This window comes from Pangasianodon hypophthalmus, chromosome 22, assembly GCF_027358585.1.
Source record: "Pangasianodon hypophthalmus isolate fPanHyp1 chromosome 22, fPanHyp1.pri, whole genome shotgun sequence".
Classification (NCBI taxonomy): Eukaryota; Metazoa; Chordata; class Actinopteri; order Siluriformes; family Pangasiidae; genus Pangasianodon; species Pangasianodon hypophthalmus.
Genome location: NC_069731.1, coordinates 9666894 through 9691613, shown reverse-complemented (window position 1 = coordinate 9691613; position 24720 = coordinate 9666894). Strand labels below are relative to the sequence as shown.

Below are 24720 nucleotides of genomic sequence, written 5' to 3'. Positions count from 1 at the left end.
GCAGCACTCAATCTACCCGCAACTAGCATTGCACCCTCAAAACACTCACTCTTTACCCCCACATTTCCTTTTATTGCTCCATTTGTTGTCCCAGTTCAAGGTCAGTCTGTAGGTGAGTGGCATCCCAAGTATAAACCAACAATTGAAGCCTTTTCAATTTGCAAAAATTAAGAAAAAGTGACGTGAGCTTGGGTTATAAACAATGCCATCACTAATGCTCATCTGTGGATTGTGTAACATCACAGATGAAGGGTTGGTCTGAATAGACAAGTGGCTGATCCTGAGGAAGCCTCATGACTTATGACTTTCTTTGTCATAGGGAAAGTTTATTCATTATATGTGTGCATAGTTTAATTAATCTCTGGAGATGAATGGGCAGATTTCGAGGGAGTTTTGGTTTCTAATCATATTTGGAGATTTTAATGCTTTCAGAAAGCCTGTTCTGTTCTTTTCTTAAATATAAATTTAAAAAATGAAAGGAGTCAATGGAAATGCAATACATCACACTGAGATGTAAAGTTAAGAGGAATTTGTATGTTTTGTCCGCAGTAAAACAGCAAACTCAGCCCACTGCTCTGTTTAGGCAACAAAAGTGGGACACTCCAAGCTTAAAGACTGACTTATTTTGAGCTCAACCTCAATGCTGTTTGCTGTGCTGGAAGTATTTCTGCACCAGTGCCTGAATGTCATGCAGGTCAACAACCGTCTTTTCCTGGTTGAGATGAAGGAGAATTCAGTTTCTTATGCCTTCATCAAACTGGTCAAATGCAGAGTCAACATATTTGCAGTATTTCTATCTGATCTACACTTAGCTCACATTCACATTTTATACAACAATTTATAATGGATCTAAATATCAGATCAGTCATTATTCACTTTGGCAGCTAATTAAACGGTGTGGAACAACAGATTTACTTGCCTAGAATAGCACAAGCTGATGTTTTAACATAATAATAAGTTCAAACGTGAACTTCCCCGCTAGTTTCAATAGTTTTAATATGTATGGTAATGGTATGTGTGGAAAACAGATTAACACTGAATATAAATGTTAGACTAATTTAAGCCATCGGATTGAAATGATTAAAAAAAAAGACTGAGTGTCATCTTCAGGTCACATTGTGTGTGTGGCCTCTTATGTCGAAATGTGAAATGGACGTGAGAGAATGAAGAGCGCCCGTATGAAACCAAATCCGGCCAGCTGCAGGATGTTCCCCCTTCTCACTGATGCTTAATGAATTCCAATGCAAACTAAATCACGCTTAACTTCTCTACGATTGATGCCTTGCCCTCAGTTCAAGTCAAAACAGTGTAATTGTGCTCTTTTTTTCTGTTTTTGCCTCACTCTATCCGAGTTTCTTGCTTAGTTCGGAGGATCCTCCCAGGCGCCAGGTGAATATTTGATAGACAAACCTAATTTATAGTTATTTTTTGACTCACTCAGATTATGTCTTCTTTATAAAATGTTATATATGAATGCCATTTTATATCATCATATACCGTAAACTATCAGGTATATATTACATATTATTTATATCACACAGTTTATTCACATATTATGAACAAAACGACAACCTCTGTATGGAGATGTATGTGTGAGTGTGTGTGTGAGTGTGTCTGTGTCTGGTAACAATGGTGCTTGACTTCTTCTATATGCACCTGTGCACCCCCTTTTAGGCCTGTGCTTTTTCCCGGTCACATTTATACCACTGACAATACATGAGCACTAAAGTGCTACTAGAGGATTTGAAAACCAGAATCCATTTGTGTTTGTTGACTGGTCGTATTGGCCTAAAGTGCTCTGAGTTGTGTCTGAAGTTTCTGCCAGCAAATCTTGAAAGCCTCTTTGAGGTTGCTGATGATACTTCTACAAGAATGCTTTCAAATGCATTTGTAGCATATAAGCTACAATTTTTTCATTTCACTGAAAAATTTAAATCCTCTTTTTCTTCTAATGAGGAAGATTTATAAAAATGAAACAGGCCTTATTATCTAACCTAATCTACATAAAACTGATATCTTGTATATATCTTTCTAAGCAGAGAAATTGCAAGATATGCAAATAGACCAAGAAATAAGTACCTCCTGGCTCATTTGACTCATTTTTGTAATTAACATGGGGTCTGCTGGATATAATATGCAGTGTAAAAATTTATTTAACCAGGTATGTGTTTCTATAGCCTATTTAAGAGCCTACAATTGTAAGCATGTCGATATATATTTTGTCTGGTTTATCAATTTTATAATGGAACTCATTTTTTTTCCCCTGAATATATCAGTGAAAGGGGTTTTTTAATCTTCATAAAATGGTATTTTCCAACAACAGCCACTTAATCAAAGAAAAACTATATGCTACGTCATTCAGGACGCAGTGCATTGTTTGTACTCCAGTTATACAAATATTTAGGAAAAAAGCCTGTTTATAGTGAATTAATCATTTTCTACAGAAAAAATTTTGTTTACAATTCTATGAAAATATTTCCATATAATTTTTTAAAATTATCTTGTTTGTCCATACTTTCCAACTTTTATACATAATACATTTTAACATTTATTATTAATACAATAGTTTTGAACAAGAATACTGTATGTTGGCATTTATTTTTCAGTAATAATTACAAATAACAACTTTTGTTACAACTGGGTTACAATAACAGTGTTGCAACAAGCTACAGAGTTAACCGAAGAAGCTGATGAATATGTAATGAAAATATTTTAGTGGGGGTTATATAATTGGGTTGAAACATGGTAGCAAATTTTCAACATAAATGTATTGCACACATGTATACATATTTCTATACACATATATTGCATAAATATTATAATATTTATAATATTATTATAATTTAATTCACATGGACATTCTCATTTTTAAAAAATGCAATTATAATTATTTTATAAATAACAAGACTTCAGAGCTTTGGTTCTAAGAACCTAGTAAGTTCCTTATATTTGGGCTCAACTTAAAACAATTAGTGTGATTTGCAAGCTTGTCATATCTGTGTGACAAATCAGCTCAAAATTTCAGTATAAACTAAACCAAAACAACCCACATACTGTATGTATATATATATATATATATATATATTTGTATGTATGTATGTATGAGTGTGTGTGTGTGTGTGTGTGTGAAATGAAAAGTAAATAGTTTTTTTTCCACTAAACATCTTATACCATAAATGAAGTTTAGCTACGAAGATTAGGCATAGGCTTAAGACTAGGCTTAACCCAATTCACTTTTGCAATATTACTGGTGTAAAAACCTAGTCTTTATTTTATGAATGAACTATATTTACATTTTTTTTACAATCCTTTTTCTACTGATGCACATTTTAGCTGTTACTTAACTAAATTTTGATTATAACCAGTAGACCTAGATCATGTATTTGTATGCATAGTCTAAGGCGTATACTTACCTGTTTGAACTGCTGATGATTGATAGAAACTGAAGACAAACATTTCCTCCCGGCTGCAGCTGGTCAGGAGCAACCCGGTGTCACAGGCACAGCACCAGCAGCGGCCATGAGGCTCAGAGACGAAGGGAAGAGTTGCAGGTTGTGTGCAGCAGTGTCTCCACCTGCCGGTGCTCAGGAGATTTTTTTAATGTGATCACAAAACCCGAACACTGAAACGTTCGGAATGTTACACGCAGGTGTCTTATGGGATCTGTAAGCTGGATTCTTGCATCGCCTAGTGGCTCACATAATGTGTAGCTCACATAATCATGTTAATCCAAAAGCAGCCTTTAAAAAAAAACGAGTAACTTTATACACAAATCTCCGGAATCGTCTTGGCGCTGGCAAACAACATATCCCACAAGCCCCTGCCCGTCCACGTGACGCAGGGTGTTCGTCGCGCGAGAGTCCTCGTTGCCATAGAGACGATGGTACACGCCTTATCTGGACAGACGAGTGAATTTAACCTTATCTTACACACAACTTCACTATCTTCTGTCCCAGACAACGGAAAAGGGCGGTGAGTTTCAAAAAAGGGAAAGACTGTAGATCAGTTAAAGCATAGGCTGATTTAAACTACTGAATTACCGAGTTAGCTGTTAAAGCTATAACATTCTAGCTGTCTCAGACAAACCTAATGTAATTACCCATTTATGGTTGGTTTAGCTTTTGGCTTAACATTTTAATGAAATTAATGATCAAACAACGAAAAAAACGAAAGCCGCCCTGTAACGTCAGCATTACTTAATGGTGGTTCAGATTAGCCATATGCCAATGCACTTTACTGTTCATAAACGGCCATGTTTGAATGGCATGGATTGGTGGCTTAACTTTCGTGCAGTATCTCTTTGCATCATGTGATGACACTTAAATCGATGGATTACAGTTAATGTAGTCTTGGTAGAAAACTCAGCAAACTTCTTGTGTAAACTGATTATCTTACAGCACATTGTTTAAATATTTTCATGTGATGATTTAGCCTACACTATAGAGAATGTGTTACAGTAGATTACATCATTCATCGACCTTGAGAACACTGCTGTCATTTACCCTTTTTACACCTGTCTAATTCCCCCTAAACCCTTTCCTAACTGATTACCTGGCAAGCTCAGTCAGTGGAGAGTAGCAAACCACTACAGATAGGCTAAGGCTGCCTTAAATCCTCTGCCTTTTAAAGTAGATAAGTTTATAATTTTAGGAGAATGCATTTATATTGCAGAGGATGAGAATTTTGGTTGTATTGTACTTTGTCACTTTGTTTTTTGTTTTGTGTTTTAGTATCAATGTTTTTGTTTGTTTGTTTGTTTTTTTACACAAAAAACATTTGCAAGCTGTAGTAGTATAACCCAGTATAATTAGCTCAACACTTCTAATCACTAAAGATAATTTAAATTTGCTATAATTTTTACTGACAGTGCATTGATAAATGTTACTTAGAGTACAAAGGTGTAGGATGGTGTTTTCCTAAACCTGTTAGATAGTTGATGATTTGAGTCAGGAATAAAATATAAAATAGGCAGCGCAGCAGGTACAGGATTAATAAACGGTTTTAAATCTGGTTTAAAATCCAATTAGCAGGCAGGCTGATCAGGTACTGACAGCATTATGCTGACGCAGGATCATATTTACACTCTCTATCGGTGCTAATTCACCTATGTTAATCATTTCCCTCTCAGGACTTGGTTCTGTACCTGGAAAATGAAAACACAGGGCAGGTTGATGATGTCAAGGAGAAAATAATGAGTTTAATAAGAGCTTTGTTTCCTAGTTTTGTGTTGACTTTCAGGGACTTCCATCCCTCTATAGCATGCCTGTAGGTCACTGCACAGGAGAGCCTGAATCCTGCCACATTTGTAATCCTCTTAGATTGGCTCTCTTGGTTCCTTCCACCACAGATGGTGCTTCTCAAAAAAAAAAAAAAAAAAAAAAAACGTTTGGGAGACTGTGATCATTTTGTGATCATTTGATTGGTGTGTTGTGGACTGCATTGATTTTATGAAATATGCTTCCATAGGGTCCAATTAAAGAAAGTACAGTGTAGTGCAAGAGTTTGTGTATCAGTAGGACAAATTAAGACAAAGTAATGCATTTTATAATCAGGCATTATGTTGAGTTTCATAGATAATGTTCTTTATCACTAGTAACAAAACTGGTCAAATAGAGAAAATCTAAGTGATGTCAATACTGTGTTAAACTTTTGCATTTGTTTTTTCTGAATGTGATATAAATCTTATTGAGCCTTTCCCTATCCTCTGAATAGCTTTTGTATACTTTTAGTTGTAAAATTTGGCCCCCATTTTTCCTGACTTATCTGTTCTAACTTTTCTTTATGCTTACTCCATTTCATTAGGAAACCTGTACACCTGCTCATTTATGCAGTTATCCAATCAATGCATAAAATCATGCAGATACAGGTCAAGAGCTCCAGCTAATGTCACAATTTGGAAGAAGACTGTGTGATTTTTTTTTTTTCCTAATCTTCAACTGTCCAGTATTGGTGAGCCTGTGCCCATGATAGTCTCAGATTCCTGTTCTTGGCTGACGGGAGTGGAACCCAATGTGGTCTTCTGCTGTTGTAACCCATCCACCTCAAGGTTTGATGTTTTGTGCATGCTAAGATGCCATGTGGAAACTCTAGATGTTGTTGTGTTCCTAATAATGTGGAGCGTGTGTGTGTGTGTGTGTGTGTGTGTGTGTGTATATATATATATATATACACACACACACACACACACACACACACACACACACACACACACACACACTGGTCAGCCATAACATTAAAACCACCTGCCTCATATTGTGTAGGTTCCCCTTGTGCTGTAAAAACAGCTCTGACCCATCAAGGCATGGAGTAGACAAGTCCTCTGTAGGTGGTATCGTTAGCAGCAGATCCTTTAAGTCCTGTAAGTTGTGATGTGAGGCCTCCATGGATTGGACTTGTTTGTCCAGCATTCCCACAGATGCTCAATCGGATTGAGATCTGGAGAATTTGGAGGCCAAGTCAACACCTTGAACTGTCATGTTCCTTGAACCATTCCTGAACAATTTTTGCAGTGTGGCAGGGTGCATTGTCCTGCTGAAAGAGGTCACTGCCATTAGGGAATACTGTTGTCATGCAAAAGTGTCATGTTGTCATGGCCTGAAACAATGTTTAGGTAGGTGGTACATGTGAAAGTAACATCTACATGAATGCCAGGACCCAAGGTTTTCCAGCAGAACATTCCCCAGAGCATCACACCACCTACACCGGACTGCCTTCTTCCCATAGTGCATCCTGGTGCCATCTCTTCCCCAAGGTAAGCGACACCCACCCACCCGGCTGTCCACATGATGTAAAAGAAAGTATTGCTCCAGAGTCCAGTTCTGATGCTCACGTGCCCATTGTAGGCACTTTCAGCAGTGGACAGGGGACAGCATGAGCACTCTGCAGGCTGCAGCTATGCAGCCCCATGCGATGCACTGTGTGTTCTGACATCTTTCTACCATAACCAGCATTAACTTTTTCAGCAATTTGTGCTACAGTGCTTGCACCACTTTTGGTAGGTACTAACCACTGCATACCGGGAGCACCCCCCAAGCCCTTCTGTTTTGGAGATGCTCTGACCCAGTCGTGTAGTCATCACAATTTGGCCCTTGTCAAAGTCACTCAGATCCTTACACTTGCCCATTTTTCCTGCTTCCAACATATTAACTTCAAGAACTGACTGTTCACTTGCTGCCTAATATATCCCACCCCTTGACAGGTGCCACTGTATTGAGACAATCAATATTATTCACTTCACATATCAGTGGTTTTAATGTTATCTATATATATACAGTCAGATCCGGAAGTATTTGGACAATGATGGAGTTTTTGTGATTTTGCCTTTATACACCACCACAATGGATTTCAAATAAAACAATAAAATAAATCAAGATGTGATCGAAGTGTAGACTTTCAGCTTTATTTTAAGAGGTTCCACAAAATATGGCATTTACCATTTAGGAATTAAAGCCATTTTAAGCAAAGTACTTCCATTTTCAGAGATATTTGGACAATTGACTGACAAGAAGTTATTTGACCAGGTACGGTCCATTCCCTGATTACTTCAAGACAAATGAAGCAGATAAAAGATCTGGAGTTGATATCAGGTATTGAGTTGGCATTTGGCAGCTGTTCGACTGGAGCTACCAATATGAAGTCCAAGGAGATCTCAATGCAAGTGAAGGAGGCCATCATTAGGCTGAAAAAACAACATAAATCTTAGGTGATAGCAAAAACCTTAGGTGTGGCCAAATCAACAGTTGGGTACATTCTTAAAAAGAAAGAAAGCACTGGTGAGCTCACCAACATCGAAAGGCCTGGAAGACCATGGAAGACAACTGAAGTGGATGATCGCAGAGTCCTTTCCTTGGTGAAGAAAAACCCCTTCACAACATCAACAGAAGTCAAGAATACTCTGGAGAGGATAGGCGTATCATTGTCAAAATCTACAATCAAGAGGCGCCTTCATGAATGTAAATACAGAGGGTTTACAACAAGGTGCAAACCACTGGTAACATTCAAGAACAGGTAAAGCCAGATTAGACTTTGCCAGAAAACATCTCAAAAAACCTCCCATGTTCTGGAATAAGATTCTTTGGACTGATGAAACCAAGATTAACTTGTACCAGAATGATGTGAAGAGAAAAGTATGGCGAAAGAAAGGAACAGCTCATGATCCAAAGTATAAAACATCATGTGTCAAACATGGTGGAAGCACTGTTATGGCATGGGCATGTATGGCTGCCAGTAGAACGGGCTAACTGGTGTTTATTGATGATGTGACTGCTGACAGAAGTAGCAAGATGAATACTGAGGTGTATAGGGCTATACTCTCTGCTCAAAATTCTTTGTGGCATGGATTCCACAGGAAACATTCCTTTGAGATTCTGGTCCATGTTGATATGATTGCATCATGTAATTCCTGCACATTTTTCAGATGCACTTTCATGCTGCATTCTGTCACATCCCAAAAGTGTTCTATTGGATTCAGCTCCGGAGAGTGGGAAGGCTACTGAAGAACATTGAACTCATTGTCATGTTCATGAAACCAGTTTGAGATGACTTTTGCTTTGTGACATGATGCATTATCATGCTGACCATGAAGACGGGTAAATTGTGGCCATGAAGGGAGCATATGGTCAGCAACAATACTCAAATAGGCTGTGGCATTCGAGCGATGATTGATTGTTGGGCCCAAAATGTGCCAAGAAAACATTCCTCACACCATTACACCACCTCCACCAGCCTGAACTGTTAACACTAGACGGGTTGGGTCCATTGATTCATGCTGTTGGTGCCAAATTCTGACCCTACCATCTGTGTGCCTCAGCAGAAATTGAGATTCATCAGACCAGGCTACATTTTTTCCCAGTCTTCAACTATCCAGTTTTTGGTGAGCTTGTGAGCCACTGTAGCTTCAGCTTTCTGTACTTGGCAGACAGAATTGGAACCCGACGTGGTCTTCTCCTGTTGTAGCCCACCCGCCTCAAGCTTTAATGTGTTTTGCATTCTGAGATGCTTTTCTGCTCACCACAATTGTATAGAGTGGATATCTGAGTTACTGCAGCCTTTCTGTCATCTCAAACCAGTTTGGCCATTCTCTGTTGACCCCTCTCATCAACAAGGCAAACAAGGTTTTTTCTTTATTGCACCATTTTGAGTAAACTCTAGTCTGAAAATCCCAGGAGATCAGCAGTTACAGAAATACTCAAACCAACAATATCACAGTCAAAATCATTGAGATCACATTTTTCCCCATTCTGATGGTTGATGTGACCATTACCCAAAGCTGCTGACCCGTATCTGCATGTTTTTATGCATTGAACCGCTCTCACAAGTTTGGCTGATTAGATAATTGCATGAATGAGTAGGGGTGTGTATGTATGTGTGTATGTGTGTGTACATATATATATATATATATATATATATATACAAATATATGTGTGTGTGTGTGAGTGTGTGTGTGTATAATTTGTTCTTTGTCTCTATTCTCTATTGCCTATAGAGCAGTCATAGGAGATGGCCTGAGAAACACAGTTTGCGCAGTTGTGTATGCGTGAGCTGTATTCTTTTCCATTTGTTTTCTTTTCCATCTGGGAGAGGGAGGGAGCTGAATGAACAAGGATGAACCGCTATACCACTCTGAAGCAGCTGGGGGATGGTACCTACGGCAGTGTGCTTATGGGCAGAAGCAATGAGTCCGGGGAGCTGGTGGCCATCAAGAGGTACAAAGAAAGTTTAAAGTCTGTGGTTTACAGTCCCAGCTGCATGTTTTGTGTTTTCATGAATTGTGTCAGGTGTATTGGTGTGTAAGAAATGTGTAATGCATGATGTCATCAAGTAAGGGTATTAAGGATCACTGGTGGAAATCAATTTACATTATATTTATATTTATATTTACATTTAGTCATTTACTAAGCTTCTTAAGTTGATTTTCTGGGTGCTCCATTCAGATTATGCAAATCACCTATGTGTAGTTCATACATCCAAGGTTTTTAAGCTTTTTTTTAAATAGACGTGTAAGAGACAGTGTTAGTGTCTAGTCCACTGCCTGTAAGTACTTGCCTTTAAGCTTGAAAAAATCTGGGATAGGTTTGGGCCACTTAGTTCCAGTGAAGGGAAATCTTAAAGCTACAGCATACAAAGATCTAGACACTTGTGTGCTTCCAACTTTGAAGCAACAGTTTGGGGAAGACCCACATATGGGTGTGATGGTCAGGTGTCCACATACATTTGGCCGTATAGTGTATATGAATGAGAAAATGGCAGGAATTGAAATAAACATCTAAAAGGAGACTAGTATATTGACAATATATTGCTGCATGGGTAGCCCTAATTATCATGTTAATCACTGCCAATTTTAATTTAATTTAACAATATGGCTTCTACCCTCATTATTTGGCAGTTTATAAAAAAAAAGCAACTGATTCACATGTCCTACTATTTTCTATTTTGTTGCATAATATAATTTGTGACAGTGTAATGAAGCCACAAGATACTAAATCAAGGTCAAATAATGTGTGGTATGAAAAAAAGTTAGATCTGTTACTTGGTGTAAGTAATACATTTTTAGTAATTTGTAAACTCCAATGTAGTGGTAAACTAGGTTATGATAAAACTTGTGTTGGACAAACTGGCTGGTGAAATGCAAGCACAACAGGGAGACATCATCATTTATCATCATCATCATCACAACACGTAGACATTCATCACTGGAGTGACCTCAGTAGATGAATCACTTGAGAAAACTTTGGAAGGATATGAACCAGGTAAGGAGCAGCATCCTGAATGCTATGTAGAGAAGATATGTGGATGAAGGGAGACCAGGAAGTATAGCGTTGCAGCAATCTGGAAATTATTAAAAATTTAAATAAGAATTTAAGCAAGTTTTGTCATCAGCAAAGGTCATATTCCTCTTATGCTGTGAAGAAAAAGTCTGCAATAACTGGTGGTTGATGTAATCAGAGAAGCCTGTCATCTAAAATTACACTGACAGATGAATTGTGTTGATGGTGATAGAATTTGGTTTAATATACTTTATATACTTTTATTCTGCCATTGATTGAGCTCAATATTGTCCTTGCAAAGTCCCTGGAAAGCATGTCAAGAACATAGTGCTAGGGAATCTCAACTCTGTACACAAACAAACCACAGACATAAATAAATATGTCATCAACAGTCATCGACACACCATAAACTGAGCTTCAGTATCATCCCCTATACTAACCTCATAATTGTAATAAACACAGTAAACCTAGAGCTGATCAGAGCACAGGCTAGGCCACACCATCTTATAAGTCTCTTCTTTCAACAGGGGTAAGTAAGCTGAATTATAAATGACCCTTTGAGACACTGTAGCTGTCCAGAACAAACAGTTACCATGCAAAATGATACTCCAGTGACGGTGAAAAAGGAGTGAAAGTGCACAGGCCTGTGTCGCCTTGGTGCAACATCAACAAATGAGCAATATCACTACAGTATGCTTTGGGTTACATAACTCTTACTGCACATGCAGGCAGGTCTACATCCCTGCCTGGCTTAGCTTTCAGGCACCAACTGTTGTGCTGGGTCTGTATTATACATAGCAACTTTGGCTCCAACATTTTATAATGGAGTCTGGCAATTTTGTTAGTGGTCGTAGAAGAACTAGTTGTAGCTCAGAATGTTTGCTGTTCTGTCACTGATATTTAGAATGGCATTTTTCACTCAGTAATTTAGGCACAATATTTTGTATCATATATATACAACAATTAGTTCTAGTCCACAAATTTGATTGGACAAGTGGTGTTCCAAGAATGTTGATATTTAGTATATAACAGCATTGGTACATTTGACTGTTTGTATCACTCCTCTTTTCTGTGTTTGCTAATTAAAATTTAATTCTAGCAAAAGTTTGTTACACTGAAACTATTACTATGCTCACTACAGGCTGTTAGTTAGTCTGTGCATTGGCATGGCAACATGCAACCCTCTATCCAGCTGTAGCGTCTTTGGGAACTATTTTTGTTGATGGAGGAACAATAAACAAAACATCTGAACATAGGCCATAAGAACACCATATCTGTGGACATGCATGAAAGTGCTAGATCTTAGCTAGATTTTAGGAATTTTAGGATAAGGATCAGGATGGTGGAAACTGACAATTCATTGTCAAATATCATGTCTAAATGCAGAACAATAGTACTGTAATTATTAGAAAATGCTCTTTTTAGTGTTAACTTTTGCTGAACATAAAATGACTGTTTTGATCAACTAGTCCATACAAATGGCGAAAGAACTGGCACATTTCACTTGTGTACTAATACAAGGTGTTGGTTTCCATACAGGGAAGTTTAACAATAATGTGTGGTCTGTTGTTGCTAATGAAGCCATGGAAATTGAGCTTGTGTATTCTTTCTCTTTCACAGAATGAAGAGGAAGTTTTACTCCTGGGAGGAGTGTATGAACCTGAGAGAAGTGAAGGTGCGAACTGCAACGGACCACGAGAGTGAACTCTTGAGCTCATAATCAGTTCACTACTATCATCCACTGAAATAATAATATTTATTCTGATTCTTGTTACTATGATAGCATCACATTTGCATTCAGTGAAACATTTCAAATGAATATTGGTGTGTTTCAGTCACTAAAGAAACTGAATCATGCCAATGTGGTGAAACTAAAGGAAGTAATCAGAGAAAATGACCAATTGTACTTCGTCTTTGAGTACATGAAAGAGAATCTCTACCAGCTGATGAAAGACAGGTAAGAAGCAGTTCTGTAGATTTTACAGACTGACCCAAGACTTGTTTGACTCTGCACTGCATATAAGGAAGACATTTTTGTAATATTTTACCTACATAAAGTATGTAGCGTTCATAGGGCTAGATGACATAAGACATTCATGAAAACTGACATAAGAATTTGATATTTGTGTTAATTTTCTTGTCTCTAGAAACAAGTTGTTCCCTGAGTCAGTCATCAGGAACATAACCTTTCAGATATTGCAGGGGCTATCATTTATTCATAAACATGGTAGGTTACTGTCTCAGGACTGTGATATTCATGTTCAGTAAAGGAGAACAGATGTGTGAGAGGCAAGCAGTCATTCATGGGTTTGACAAACACCCATGAAGGCTCAGAATTTCTCTTTATCTCTTCAGTGACAGGATGTGCGAGTGGCTCAGACATAGCTAAGGCACACATTTAAAACTGAAGCCCTGGCATTTAACACTACAGTCCAGATTGATATGGGTGGAAAAAAACTAATCAATTTCAGAGTTCATTTTAAGCACACTGTCTCGCACAACCTATGGGTGAGATGTTTTTTTTGGTTCTCTTTATGCCTCTATTCTATGCTTCTCTTTCTCTTTTTTCCCTTCTTATGTGTATGAAATGCTCTGCCATCAGAGAAAATAAGATGTTCACTGAAAATGAAATAAGGAACATCATGTTTCAAGTGCTCTCTGGTTTGGCATTTGTGCACAAGCATGGTAAGATTGAATTATTTTGTACCTTGGTTGGCTCTTTTCCCTAGAGCTTCTTTTACTTTCTTTTATATCTACAGTCAGGTCCATAAATATTGGGACAGTGACACAGTTTTGGTAATTTTGCCTCTGTACACCACCACAGTGGATTTGAAATGAAGCAGTCAAGATATGACTGAAGCGTAGACTTTCAGCTTTAATTCAAGGGGTTTAACAAAAATATTGCATTAACCTTTTAGGAATTACAGCCATTTTTTACAGAATTCCTCCATTTTCACAGGCTCAAAAGTAATGGGACAATTGAATGATAAGCAGTTTCATGGCCAGCTGTGGCCTGTTTCCTCCTTATATCATGATAAATTAAGGAGATAAAAGGTCTGGAGCTGATTCCAAGTGTTGAATTTTCTTAATGAAGAACAACCCCTTCACAACATCTAGCCAAGTCAGGAACACTCTGGAGGAAGTAGGCCTATCATTGTCAAAGTCTACAATCAAGAGCCACCTTCATGAATGTAAATACAGACAGTTTACCTCAAGATGCAAACCGCTGGTAACACTCAAGAACACAAAGGCCAGATTAGACTTTGCTAAAAAACCTCTAAAAAAAGTCTGACCAGTTCTGATGCAAGATTAACTTGTACCAGAATGATGGGAAGAGAAAAGTATGGAGAAGGAAAGGAAGGGCTCATGATCCAAAGCATACCACATCATCCGTCAAGCATGTGGAGTCAGTGTTATGGCATGGGCATGTTTGGCTGCCAATGGAACTGGGTCACTGGGGTTTATTGATAATGTGACTGTTGATAGAAGTAGCAGGATGAATTCTGAAGTGTACAGAGCTATACTTTCTGCTCAGACTCAGTCAAATGCTGCAAAACTGATAGGACAGCGCTTCACAGTACAGATGGATAACAACCCAAAACATACTGTGAAAGCAGCCCAAGAGCTTGGAAATTAAATGTTCTTAAATGGCCGAGTCAGTCACCTGACCTCAACCCAACTGAGCTGCTTTTCACTTACTGAAGACAAATCTGAAGGTAGAAAGACCCACAAACAAGCAGCAACTGAAGATGGCTGCAGTAAAGACCTGGCAAATCATCTCAAGGGAGGAAACTCAGCATTTGGTGATGTCCATGGGGTCCAGACTTCAGGTAGTCATTGACTGCAAAGGATTTACCTCCAAGTAATAAAAATAATCCTAATATTTATGATTATATTAGTTTGTCCCATTACTTTTGAGCCTGTGAAAATGGAGGAACTCTGTAAAAAAAATGGCTGTAATTCCTAAATGGTTAATGCAATATTTTTGTTAAACCCCTTGAATTAAAGCTGAAAGTCTACACTTCAGTCACATCTTGACTGCTTCATTTCAAATCCACTGTGGTGGTGTACAGAGGCAAAATTACCAAAACTGTGTCACTGTCCCAATATTTATGGACCTGACTGTAGGTGCTACATAGTGCTCTGATATAACTTCCAATTATAATGTCAAATTTCCAAACCTGTCTACTGGTTCAAAGCATTTTATATTAATACTATAACTTAATACAAATAGCTTTCCACAGAAGCCTCAAATAGCAATAGAACAATTTTAAATCTTAATCATTTTGAAATGTACAGAACAGTACAACTAATCTGTATCTCAGGCCTATCAATTTTAAAGTATTTGTTCCCTGCCAAAACCGTACTTAAAATTCTGAAACGTAATTTTCTTATTGGGAATAAGATTTGGAGAGTGCTTTGAACCATTGGTGGTACCTCACAGTTTTTTATGCTTTTGTTCACAGCTTTGAGATCTGCAATCTGACCTACACTCTAGCGACTGATTTTATTTTATTAATTCTGCTGTTACTGTAGTCAGGCATTTTAGAGATATTGTTTGTGATTAGAGCTTTTATGGAGAAACAGTCCCTGTTTGTTCTCTTACGTTCCTTAGCCTCATGTGCTAAGTTTAACTACACTGCATTACTGTGTTTTTGTAATTCTATTTTTGAAATACAACCATACACTTTGTCATAGCTAATTGTTATGTGTGAATTGGTTTACTGATTCAGGATTTTTCCATCGGGATATAAAGCCAGAGAATCTGCTTTGTATGGGTCCTGAACTGGTGAAAATAGCAGACTTTGGTCTGGCCAGAGAGATCCGTTCTCGGCCTCCCTATACAGACTATGTCTCCACACGATGGTAAGAAAGCTTTCACTTTCTATTCATGGAGGCATAAATGTGGCAAATCAGCAAATGTGAATTACTGATGAAAAAGTTTATTTACTTGAGTTCAGTAGTTGTAAGTTCACAGCCATCCATTCGCCAAGAGTCCAAGTGATCATAATTAGCCATGCTCCTTAGGTTGCAGTGATGGCATTGCTCTCTCCCCTGTCAATCGGTGTGAGACTAATGTTCTCATGTATATGGAAGAGGACAGTTAACACATTTCTCAGAGTATGTTCAGCTGCCTTGTGACGTAGCATGAGCAGCAGGACGTAAAGATGCATACATATCTAGATTTCAGAGATCTAGTACTAAGGCTAAATGAAACAGTCCAAGAATAAGACTAAAAGAAACATAATACAACAGCAGTCTGGAAGTCTTATATAGTGGAACTGTTAAAACATGTTGATTTAACACCATTGCACTCTAAAATACTTTTCTGTGAGTTACAGTTTATTAATCAATATTTTAATTACATTTCACTTCACTTTTAAATGCATAAATAATTGATAGAACTTACAGGACTGTTTAAGAATGCATAAAACATATGTTTCTGCAGTTTAAGTTGGTTAGTGTAAATACGATTTGAAAAAAAAATAATCAACACAATTTCAAAAATGAAATATTTACTTTAATGCCTGAGTATGTCATGGATGCACAAGGCCTAATACAGTGGCAAGTTGGACATTGTTTAATTTAAAATTTTCAATTTAATTAAGATTAAAGGAAAACTCTGCAAAATACATTAAATATATTTATATTGAAATATTTGTGATGTGCTGGTTATTTCTGATTATGATGCTAATTTGTTGGTTGGTACTGTATAGTCATTATTCCTGTGAGAATTAGCAGTTGTGTGCTGCGCTGATGTTGCTGGGGGACATTGCTAGTGCAGTTACATTGGTGTTTAATAAGAGAAAATTTTTCAACAAATCTCAAACAAAGGACAAGGTGCAAGTCCTTAGCCCAGGTTTTGATGAAAGAAGCTTAAATTGAAAAGTCACCTCAGAATTTCATTCTATGTATTAATTATAAATATTAATATGCAAGTTCTTCAGGGTTGATTTTTCATTTATATCTAGTACAAAAAAATAAGCTTTTTGTATATGAGTACTAAGCATATTGACATAGCACCTTTATCTGTGTGTGTGTGTGTGCGTGTGCGTGTGTGTGTGTGTGTGTGTGTGTGTATTTGTATGCGCAGGTATCGCGCTCCAGAGGTGCTTCTGAGGTCATCTGTGTACAGCTCTCCTATAGACATGTGGGCAGTGGGCTGCATTATGGCAGAGCTCTATACCTTACGACCTCTTTTCCCAGGCAACAGTGAGGTCGATGAGATCTTCAAGATCTGCCAGGTTCTTGGCACAGTGAAGAAGGTATGTGAATCTGTGACCAAAAAAATTAATGTGCCAGAGAAGACAGTGCTTCAGTGACTAATTTGTAGTGGACATTATTGGCATCCTTGATTTTTACATCAGGGCGAGGTCCTATAACCCATTCCCAGCATATATTAGGATATGTAGGTACTTATATGTAGGTGCAGAAATGGCAAACAGCACAAAAAAGTTTGAGACATGGCTAAATTTGATGGTAATTTGATTTGTGTTGGTTTGTTTCATTTATCCTCGTAGTGGTTTTGTTATCACTTGCAGTTAGCACATTTATGGATACCAATTTCCTTTATGGTATAGTCATTCCAGTGTTTAATTTCTTACATGTTCAGACGGACTGGCTGGAGGGTCATCAGCTGGCTGCGGCAATGAACTTCCGCTTTCCTCAGTGTGTTCCCACACCTCTAAAAACCCTCATCCCCAATGCCAGCAATGAGGCCCTGACACTAATGAAGGATTTGCTGAATTGGGACCCGAAGAAAAGGCCAACCGCTGTGCAGGTAAACAGATGCTTAGCTCTAAATTACTATGAACCAATGGTGTTTATTCCATTCCATTATTCCAAGATTTTTACCTCATAACAGGCACAATTAAGTGTGATTATGTATTATTGGTGTCGAAATATATAAATTTAATTTAACTTATATGCATTTACATTCTATGGAGCGGACATGCTGTTCTGTAATTTTTTATGAAATACTTCTTAAATTCTGAAACACTTTTGCATTCCGAAAAAGGTCTCACATATTCTTAGAGCATTACATGTACATCAGTAAAGTCATGACACTGTCAGCATATTTTTGCCATTTTCAAAGTAAATTTCAATGAAAAAAAAAAAAAAAAAACATGCAGTTGGAGTAATACATTTTCCAGATTCAGCATTGTATATCATTTACCTCTAGGCCTAATCATCCTTATGCGCCTGCCTTTAATAAAGCTTCAATTTAGAGTTCTATTAGGATTCCAGAGTCAGAACCTAATGAGACTATAAATTAGTGCTTTAGTAATGGCAGGTGCACATGGACAGTTAGCCCTATGTCATATAGACAAACATATGTTGTGCCTAGAAAGTACTTACAAATTTATGTCACTGGTGAAACACAAATATATATACATATATATGCATATATATAAATAGCCCATGGAATTTTTCATTTTGAGCCAAAATTCCCTGGATAAGTGGAAATTTTTACTACATGTACACAATTCATAGCCATTTTAAGTATTCCATTTTATGCTTGTGATATGCTTCCATACTACAATCTCAGGCGAGATTTTTTTTTTCATTTAAGATTAGTTCATGGCTGGCATCAAGCAATAATGCTTTGCTTCTATTAAGCAAATATTGTCCATGTACTTTAAAATGTCTTACAAATGTATATCATAACTTCATCTGGGTTATTAGCAATATAAATTATATTCATGGAAAGAGATACACAAAACCCATGTACATTCTTGGGGATCCTCCTGGAAGATGTGTATGTCCACATGACTGACCACAAATAAGAGATGGAAATAATGTGACATGGACTAAAGTACCAAAGTAAAGTATCTGACCAAGTAGTGTACAATTTTAGTGTTGTGAAATATTTGTAAATATTTTTAATATTCAGTCACCTTCAGTTTTATAGTTTTTCATTTTTTTTTTTTTTTTTAGAACAACAGGTTTTCTATTAAAATATATAATATAAGATGTATGCCAACCATCCTGCGTAATAGTAAACTTCTTAAACTATTAATTGGTGTTAATCTTATTCAGTGACACAAGGTTTCTTATTATGTGATGTTATTTTATCATGCCAGGCACTCAGGTACCCCTACTTTCAAGTGGGCCAGGTGCTGGGACCGCGGCCTCAAACCCCTGACCTTTGTAAGTCGCAGGTGAAAACGGCTCATCTCAACGAGACCAAATCTGAGCTGCAGTCAGCCTCTGAACCAGCCCTGCACTCTCAGGCTAAGGCCCAGGGCAGGAATTCCCATCAGCCCCTGCAGCCAATCTCTCTGCCTCAGGCCCCCATTCAGGCAAACCACCAAGCTGAGCCTCTAGCACTCAATACACAAAAGGTAAAGGACAAAAGTTAAATTCTCTGGAATACCTAGAAATCAAAACAGTTGCTAGTAGTGGGCTCAGACCCTTGTTTATATGTGGTGTACACTGAGTTGTCTTTACAACCTACAGTGGATATAAAAAGTCTACACACCCCTGTTAAAATGGCAGGTGTTTGTGAAGTAAAAAAATGAAACTAAGATAAATCATGTCAGAACCTTTCCCACCTTTAATGTCAATTTGCAAAGTATACAAATAAAGTGAAAAACAATCAGAAACTTTTATAGGGAAATAAAGAAAAATAAAAAAAAATCCTAAACAAATACTTTGTTGAAGCACCTTTTGATTTTATTACACCACTCAGTCTTTTTGAGTAAGAGTCTATCAGCATGGCACACCTTGACCTGGCAATATTTTCCCACTCTTTCTTGTAAAAACTTTCTAGATCAGTCAAATTGTGAGGGCACTTCCTATGCACAGCCTGCTTCAGATCACCCCACAGATTTTTAGTTGGATTCAGGTATGGGCTTGAGCTAGGCCAAAAACATGCGTCATTTTTTTAGTTAGGCCATTCCTTTGTTGATTTGGATGTATGCTTTGGGTCATTGTTGTGCTGAAAGGTGAGATTCCTTTTCATCTTCAGCTTACTAGCAGATGCCTGAATGTTTTGCACTAAAATTGACTGCTATTTGCAGCTATTCATGATTCCCTCCACCTTGATAAAAGCCCCAGTTCTAGCTGAAGAAAAGCAGCCATAAAGCATGATGTTGCCACCACCATGCTTCACCTTGGGTGTGGAGTTCTTTTGGTGATGTATTTTGTTTTGCACCAAACCTATCTTTTGGTATTACTATACCTTTTGGAATTGTTCTCATCAGACATAACACATTTTGCCAGATGGTTTGGGGTGATTTAGTTGAGCTTGGATGTTTTTTGTGAGAAAGGACTTCTATCTAGCCACCCTACCCCATAGCCCAGACATGTGACCAATACAAGAGATTGTTCTCGGATGCAGAGAGTAATCAGTACTTGTCAGATATTCCTGCAGCTACTTTAATGATGCTGTAGGCTTCTTCGCAGCCTCCCTGGTAAGTTTTTTTCATTATAGTTCATTATAAATGAGTGTGCAGACTTATGCAACAAGATTATTGTAACTTTTTTTTATTTTTCCTATTTTTCCCTAAAATATTTCTGATTGTTTTTCCCTTAATGTTTATACGTTGTAATTTCACATTGAGGGTGGAGAACGTTCTGACATGATTTATACTGTATGATCAATTATCTTAGTTTCCTTTTTTTACTTCACAAAAATCTACGATTTAACAGGGGTGTGTAGACTTTTTATATCCACTGTTCCACGTAGCTAGAATTATTACCCACCCACATCACTCATTCTTGACCTGTACATCAGTGAAAAAGAACCGACAGAGGACTATATATTATTTAGGTGGTGGATATGGTAGTTTATATAGTGCTGGTGCATAATGTTGCTGAGATTTTTAAAACCTCGGTGTGACTGGGTATGTATGTGTATATGTAAATAAATAATAAATAAGTAAGTAAATACATAAATAATACTAAAAAAGATCATATTAAAAGATTCATCTACGGTCAAGTCATAACCTCTGACTTTTTGTGGAAAATTTTAATATTGGTATATAATGATTGGTTTAGATTAATCATTATACATCAATAATGGTGTATAATTATTTAGTGTGTCATTAAGCCGATTTTCATATACATGAGTATGTGAGTTGACTGTACACATACTGTATATATATATATATATATATATATATATATATATATATATATATATATATATATATATATATATATATATATAAATGTATGTATGTATGTATGTATATAAGTAACCTGTCAACCTAGTACTGAATTTGTGGTTTTATTTCTCAAGAGGCCTGTGGGAAATGAGAACAGCCTGATGGGACTGAAAAGTGGGCGGAGACGCTGGGGACAGACCAAACTCTCAGACAGCTGGGACGAGTCAGATCCCTCAGACACAGCTGCAGCCAACTCCAAAAAACCCAGCATGGGAGCAGAAGAGAACAAACCTATGAATGAGTTCACTTCTGAGTCAGTGAATTTTCAGTTGGACTGTACAGTGATGTGACTATTTAAGATTGGCAGAGTATTTTACTCAAATGGAGTTTTGTTCTTCTGAACTTGCTCTTTCTTCTCTTTTTAATGACCAACCTATTTAGGCCAAAAGACCAAAAGCCTATTTACACTTTTAGCAACGTCACGAAGCTACCGAGTAGCATCAAATCAAACTCCGGTCTGCAAAGCACCTGCTCAGCCCGACATCATTACCTGCGGCAATCGAGATATCTTCCTGGTACGTCTGCTATATGGTTGTGTCCAGTTCAATTACAAATGAAATGTTACTTAATTTGTGTGGAAGAAGGATGAGAAGCAGCAGCAAGGTGGTGCAGCAGGTAGCGTTGCTGCTTCACAATGCCAGCATCCTGGGTTTGATCCTGCAGTTCTCATGGTCTCTCTTTATCCATGTGGGTTTCATCCGGGTTCTCTAGTTTCTTGCCACTTTCTAAAAACATGCTGGTGGGTGGATTTCTGACACTAATTTGCCCCTATGAGTTAATGTGTGTGTGAGGCACTGATGGACTGGTGTCCTGCCAGGATGTACTGGAGTACCCACTGTTCCTGGAATAGTCTCCAGATCCACTGCAACCCTGACCAAAATAAAGCAATTACTGAACATGAATAAATGAAAGAATGACAACTCTGAGCTAGAAGAATTAGCTTCAAGAAGCGAAATATTATTTCATCAGCATTGTCTTGTGACATGTTTAGATAAAATAGAATTTGTTTTGGTATAATACACCTCATTATTAAAATATAAAGGAGTAAAAAATACAGGATTATCATGTCATTTCAGAGTGAGGCTAGTAATATAAGTACTACTCTCGTACCTTCATTTCAGGTTTGATAAGTAAAAGCTCCCCGTCCACTGTGGAAAAGGAGCTCCAGAGGGACCTGTGGGACAACTGGTCAACACTTTCAAAGAAACCCCTTGCTCCCATTGGAGGAGCCCCAGTTACCCGAGTCACTCCAGGTAAGCTTATGTGTCAGAAGGGTTGTCTGTTAGTTAGCAGCTGTCTGAACACCAAAACTGTGCAACACAACACACACACACACAAATGTGACTGAGTTTCCTTACTCAAAATTAATTTATATGACTCAAGCGCAGCAGAGTGTTTTAAACACTCCTAATTGGTTTGAACATTGTAGCAATTGAGCCTTCCATTATTCATGGGCCATATAATCAGCTTTCAATATAAAACCACTATGCAGATCTTTTCTTTATTCAGATGATCTGGCCAATGCTGACCTGGTAGTTCAGTATCAAATGTCCCCCACACTGCTGTCCAGAGAGGCATCACAGCCCAGATATGGTTTTAATGGATTCACACATTCCTTATCCTTTAGATTCTTACAGCTTAATCTTTTTCACTTGCTTTTGAGTTTCATTGGTATTTCTCCTAGTCATATTTTTGTAATTTCCTTCTTGCATGCATCCCTTGCCTCTCTTACTATCCCCAGATGCAGAGGACGGCAGCATTAAAGTCCCATATAGGCCTAGAGTTAGGATACTAGAAAAAATTGAACAGCCTAAAGGTACACATAACATTGCTATAGCTTACATCTTCTCCATTGGAGATTGGAGATGTGCAGTAGCCAACATAAAAAATAAGAATATAGTGTTCCACAGTTGGGCAAAACAGATTGTACCTTTTGCATCAAATAACATCTGGCTTTTAAGCTACAACTTACAGAACCCCTAAAGCTGGAGAAGAAACATGTAGTAACAAGAGGTCACTAATCAAAAATTCACACCATAGATTTTTACATAGATTTTTTTGTAACAGTATGACTTTGGCTTTTAGGGAACTTTATTAGCACTACATACAACCTCTCTGGAGGTTATATTCCATCTTTCCAGAAGAAGGAGGTTGGATCTGTTGGCCAGAGGATACAGCTTGCACCAATTGGAAACCAGCAAGCACGTATGTACTAACTTCTAACCTTTTTTCACCTTTAAATTTTGTTTTCCTGATTACATTCACCAATCTTCTTGGTTATTCATCTCTCATGCATTCAAATTTATTGTGTCATGCAAATGTATTGTTTCATGGGTGAGATTAAATCAGATATTATTCCCTGAAAAAAAATCTTTAGGCTCACTGGATGTCCAGCTTCTTCCTGACTGGAAGAACTTGTCTGTGACCCAAGATATAGGTTTAGTCTTAACTGATGGCTGTTGTTATTGTGTCTTGAGCAAAGCACTTAACATACAGTAAGCTGGAGAAGCAATAGCTGAACAACATAATATGCCCTCTTACTTGCAGCATATCTTACTTGATTTAATCAGGCCTTTACTGTTTCTTTCTCTCCCATTCTCCATCCCTTTCCATGTTTTCTTCCTCTTAGTTGATCTCTCCACCACTGCTGATTCTAAAACTGGCAAAACAAAATATATAAAGCCAAAACCTGCTGCTTCCCCTTCATTAAATGCAAGTACTGAAGGTAAAGCCTAAGGCCTTGCTGTTCATTTAGGCAAATTCTGACCACCCCCAGTGAGAATGAAACCACATACATTGTTTCCTAAAACAAACTTAAGGCCTGTATTCTTACGTATGACATTCTTGCTCACTGCTCCTCAGATGCCGATGGGTGGAAAAAAAAATCTCAAGTCAAAGGGACAAGCTACTCAGTCCTGGGGAAAAATTCTGGCAACATCCTCCCTCGTGCAGCTCCTGTCCAACCTGTCCATGGTCGAGTGGACTGGGCAGCGAAGTACGGAAGTCATCGGTAGCACATCTTCAAATCTTTACAGCCTCAGCTTGTGCTAATCTTAATGGCTCCATCTCCTCTAGCAGAGAAGTTTTTAATGTCTCAAAGCCCACTGTGCAGATTATTTTGTAGAAAATGTAATTACCATTTTTGATATTCAAGATATTTGATATTCAAGATATTCATCCTAGAACTGAAAATTTTTCTTTTGTTTTCTTTATCGACTGGGTGAAAATATCAATCGTATTTTAGAGTTGGGCTGTTCATTCTAAACCGGATCTTCTCTTTTTAATCACATAAACACAAAGAGGTCATGCTTGTGTGAGGTGCCTTTAAAATTAGGTACATTTATTATTGATTTTTGAGATCAGTGTAGATTTCAGAACATATGAATTCACTGTTTGAAGGGACAGTCATTTTTAGGGCCTTCTGCTGGCTGTGATGTACAACTGCATTGAAAAGCCTTCCCATTCCCACAAGATTCCAGCTGTTGTTAACTTTGAATATGATTACTAAAATCATAAGGCTTTTAAAAACATTGAAACATTACAAACCTCACCTTTAATGCCACTGGAATTCCAGTCAGCCAACTCAGATCTGACTACTTGTTATCCAAATAACAACCTGCTTTTTTCTTCCTCTTATAAGCCACTTCGGACCAACACTAGATTTGTGTCATATCAGAATATATTGTAGAAAATCAAAATAATCTGGTTTTAGCTTGAAACAGTTTTGTAAGTATTTTAAAACATGTTGGATCCTGTGGTATGAAAATATATATGGAAATGCA

At 37.6% G+C, this 24720-nt stretch overlaps 1 protein-coding gene across 5 annotated transcripts; it reads left to right on the top strand.

Moving 5' to 3' along the window:
* The first annotated feature begins 3659 nt into the window (after window positions 1–3659).
* On the top strand, window positions 3660–24716 carry mak (male germ cell-associated kinase). Of its 5 annotated transcripts, none has more exons than XM_034298004.2 (15): window positions 3660–3972; window positions 9490–9704; window positions 12387–12441; window positions 12602–12723; window positions 13369–13451; window positions 15500–15632; window positions 16861–17032; window positions 17380–17547; window positions 18851–19111; window positions 21013–21191; window positions 21320–21453; window positions 22060–22191; window positions 23024–23143; window positions 23568–23663; window positions 23801–24716. In XM_034298004.2, exons 2-15 carry the CDS (start codon window positions 9604–9606, stop codon window positions 23950–23952), a joined length of 1908 nt encoding a protein of 635 aa, XP_034153895.2. In that variant the 5' UTR covers window positions 3660–3972; window positions 9490–9603; the 3' UTR covers window positions 23953–24716. The 5 variants fall into 5 exon arrangements, with proteins under 5 accessions (XP_034153895.2, XP_034153894.2, XP_026779778.3 ...); XM_034298003.2 differs by having other exon boundaries at window positions 9485–9704; XM_026923977.3 differs by lacking the exon at window positions 13369–13451 and adding an exon at window positions 12914–12993 and having other exon boundaries at window positions 3661–3972; window positions 9485–9704; window positions 23801–24715.
* Window positions 24717–24720: the final 4 nt, after the last annotated feature.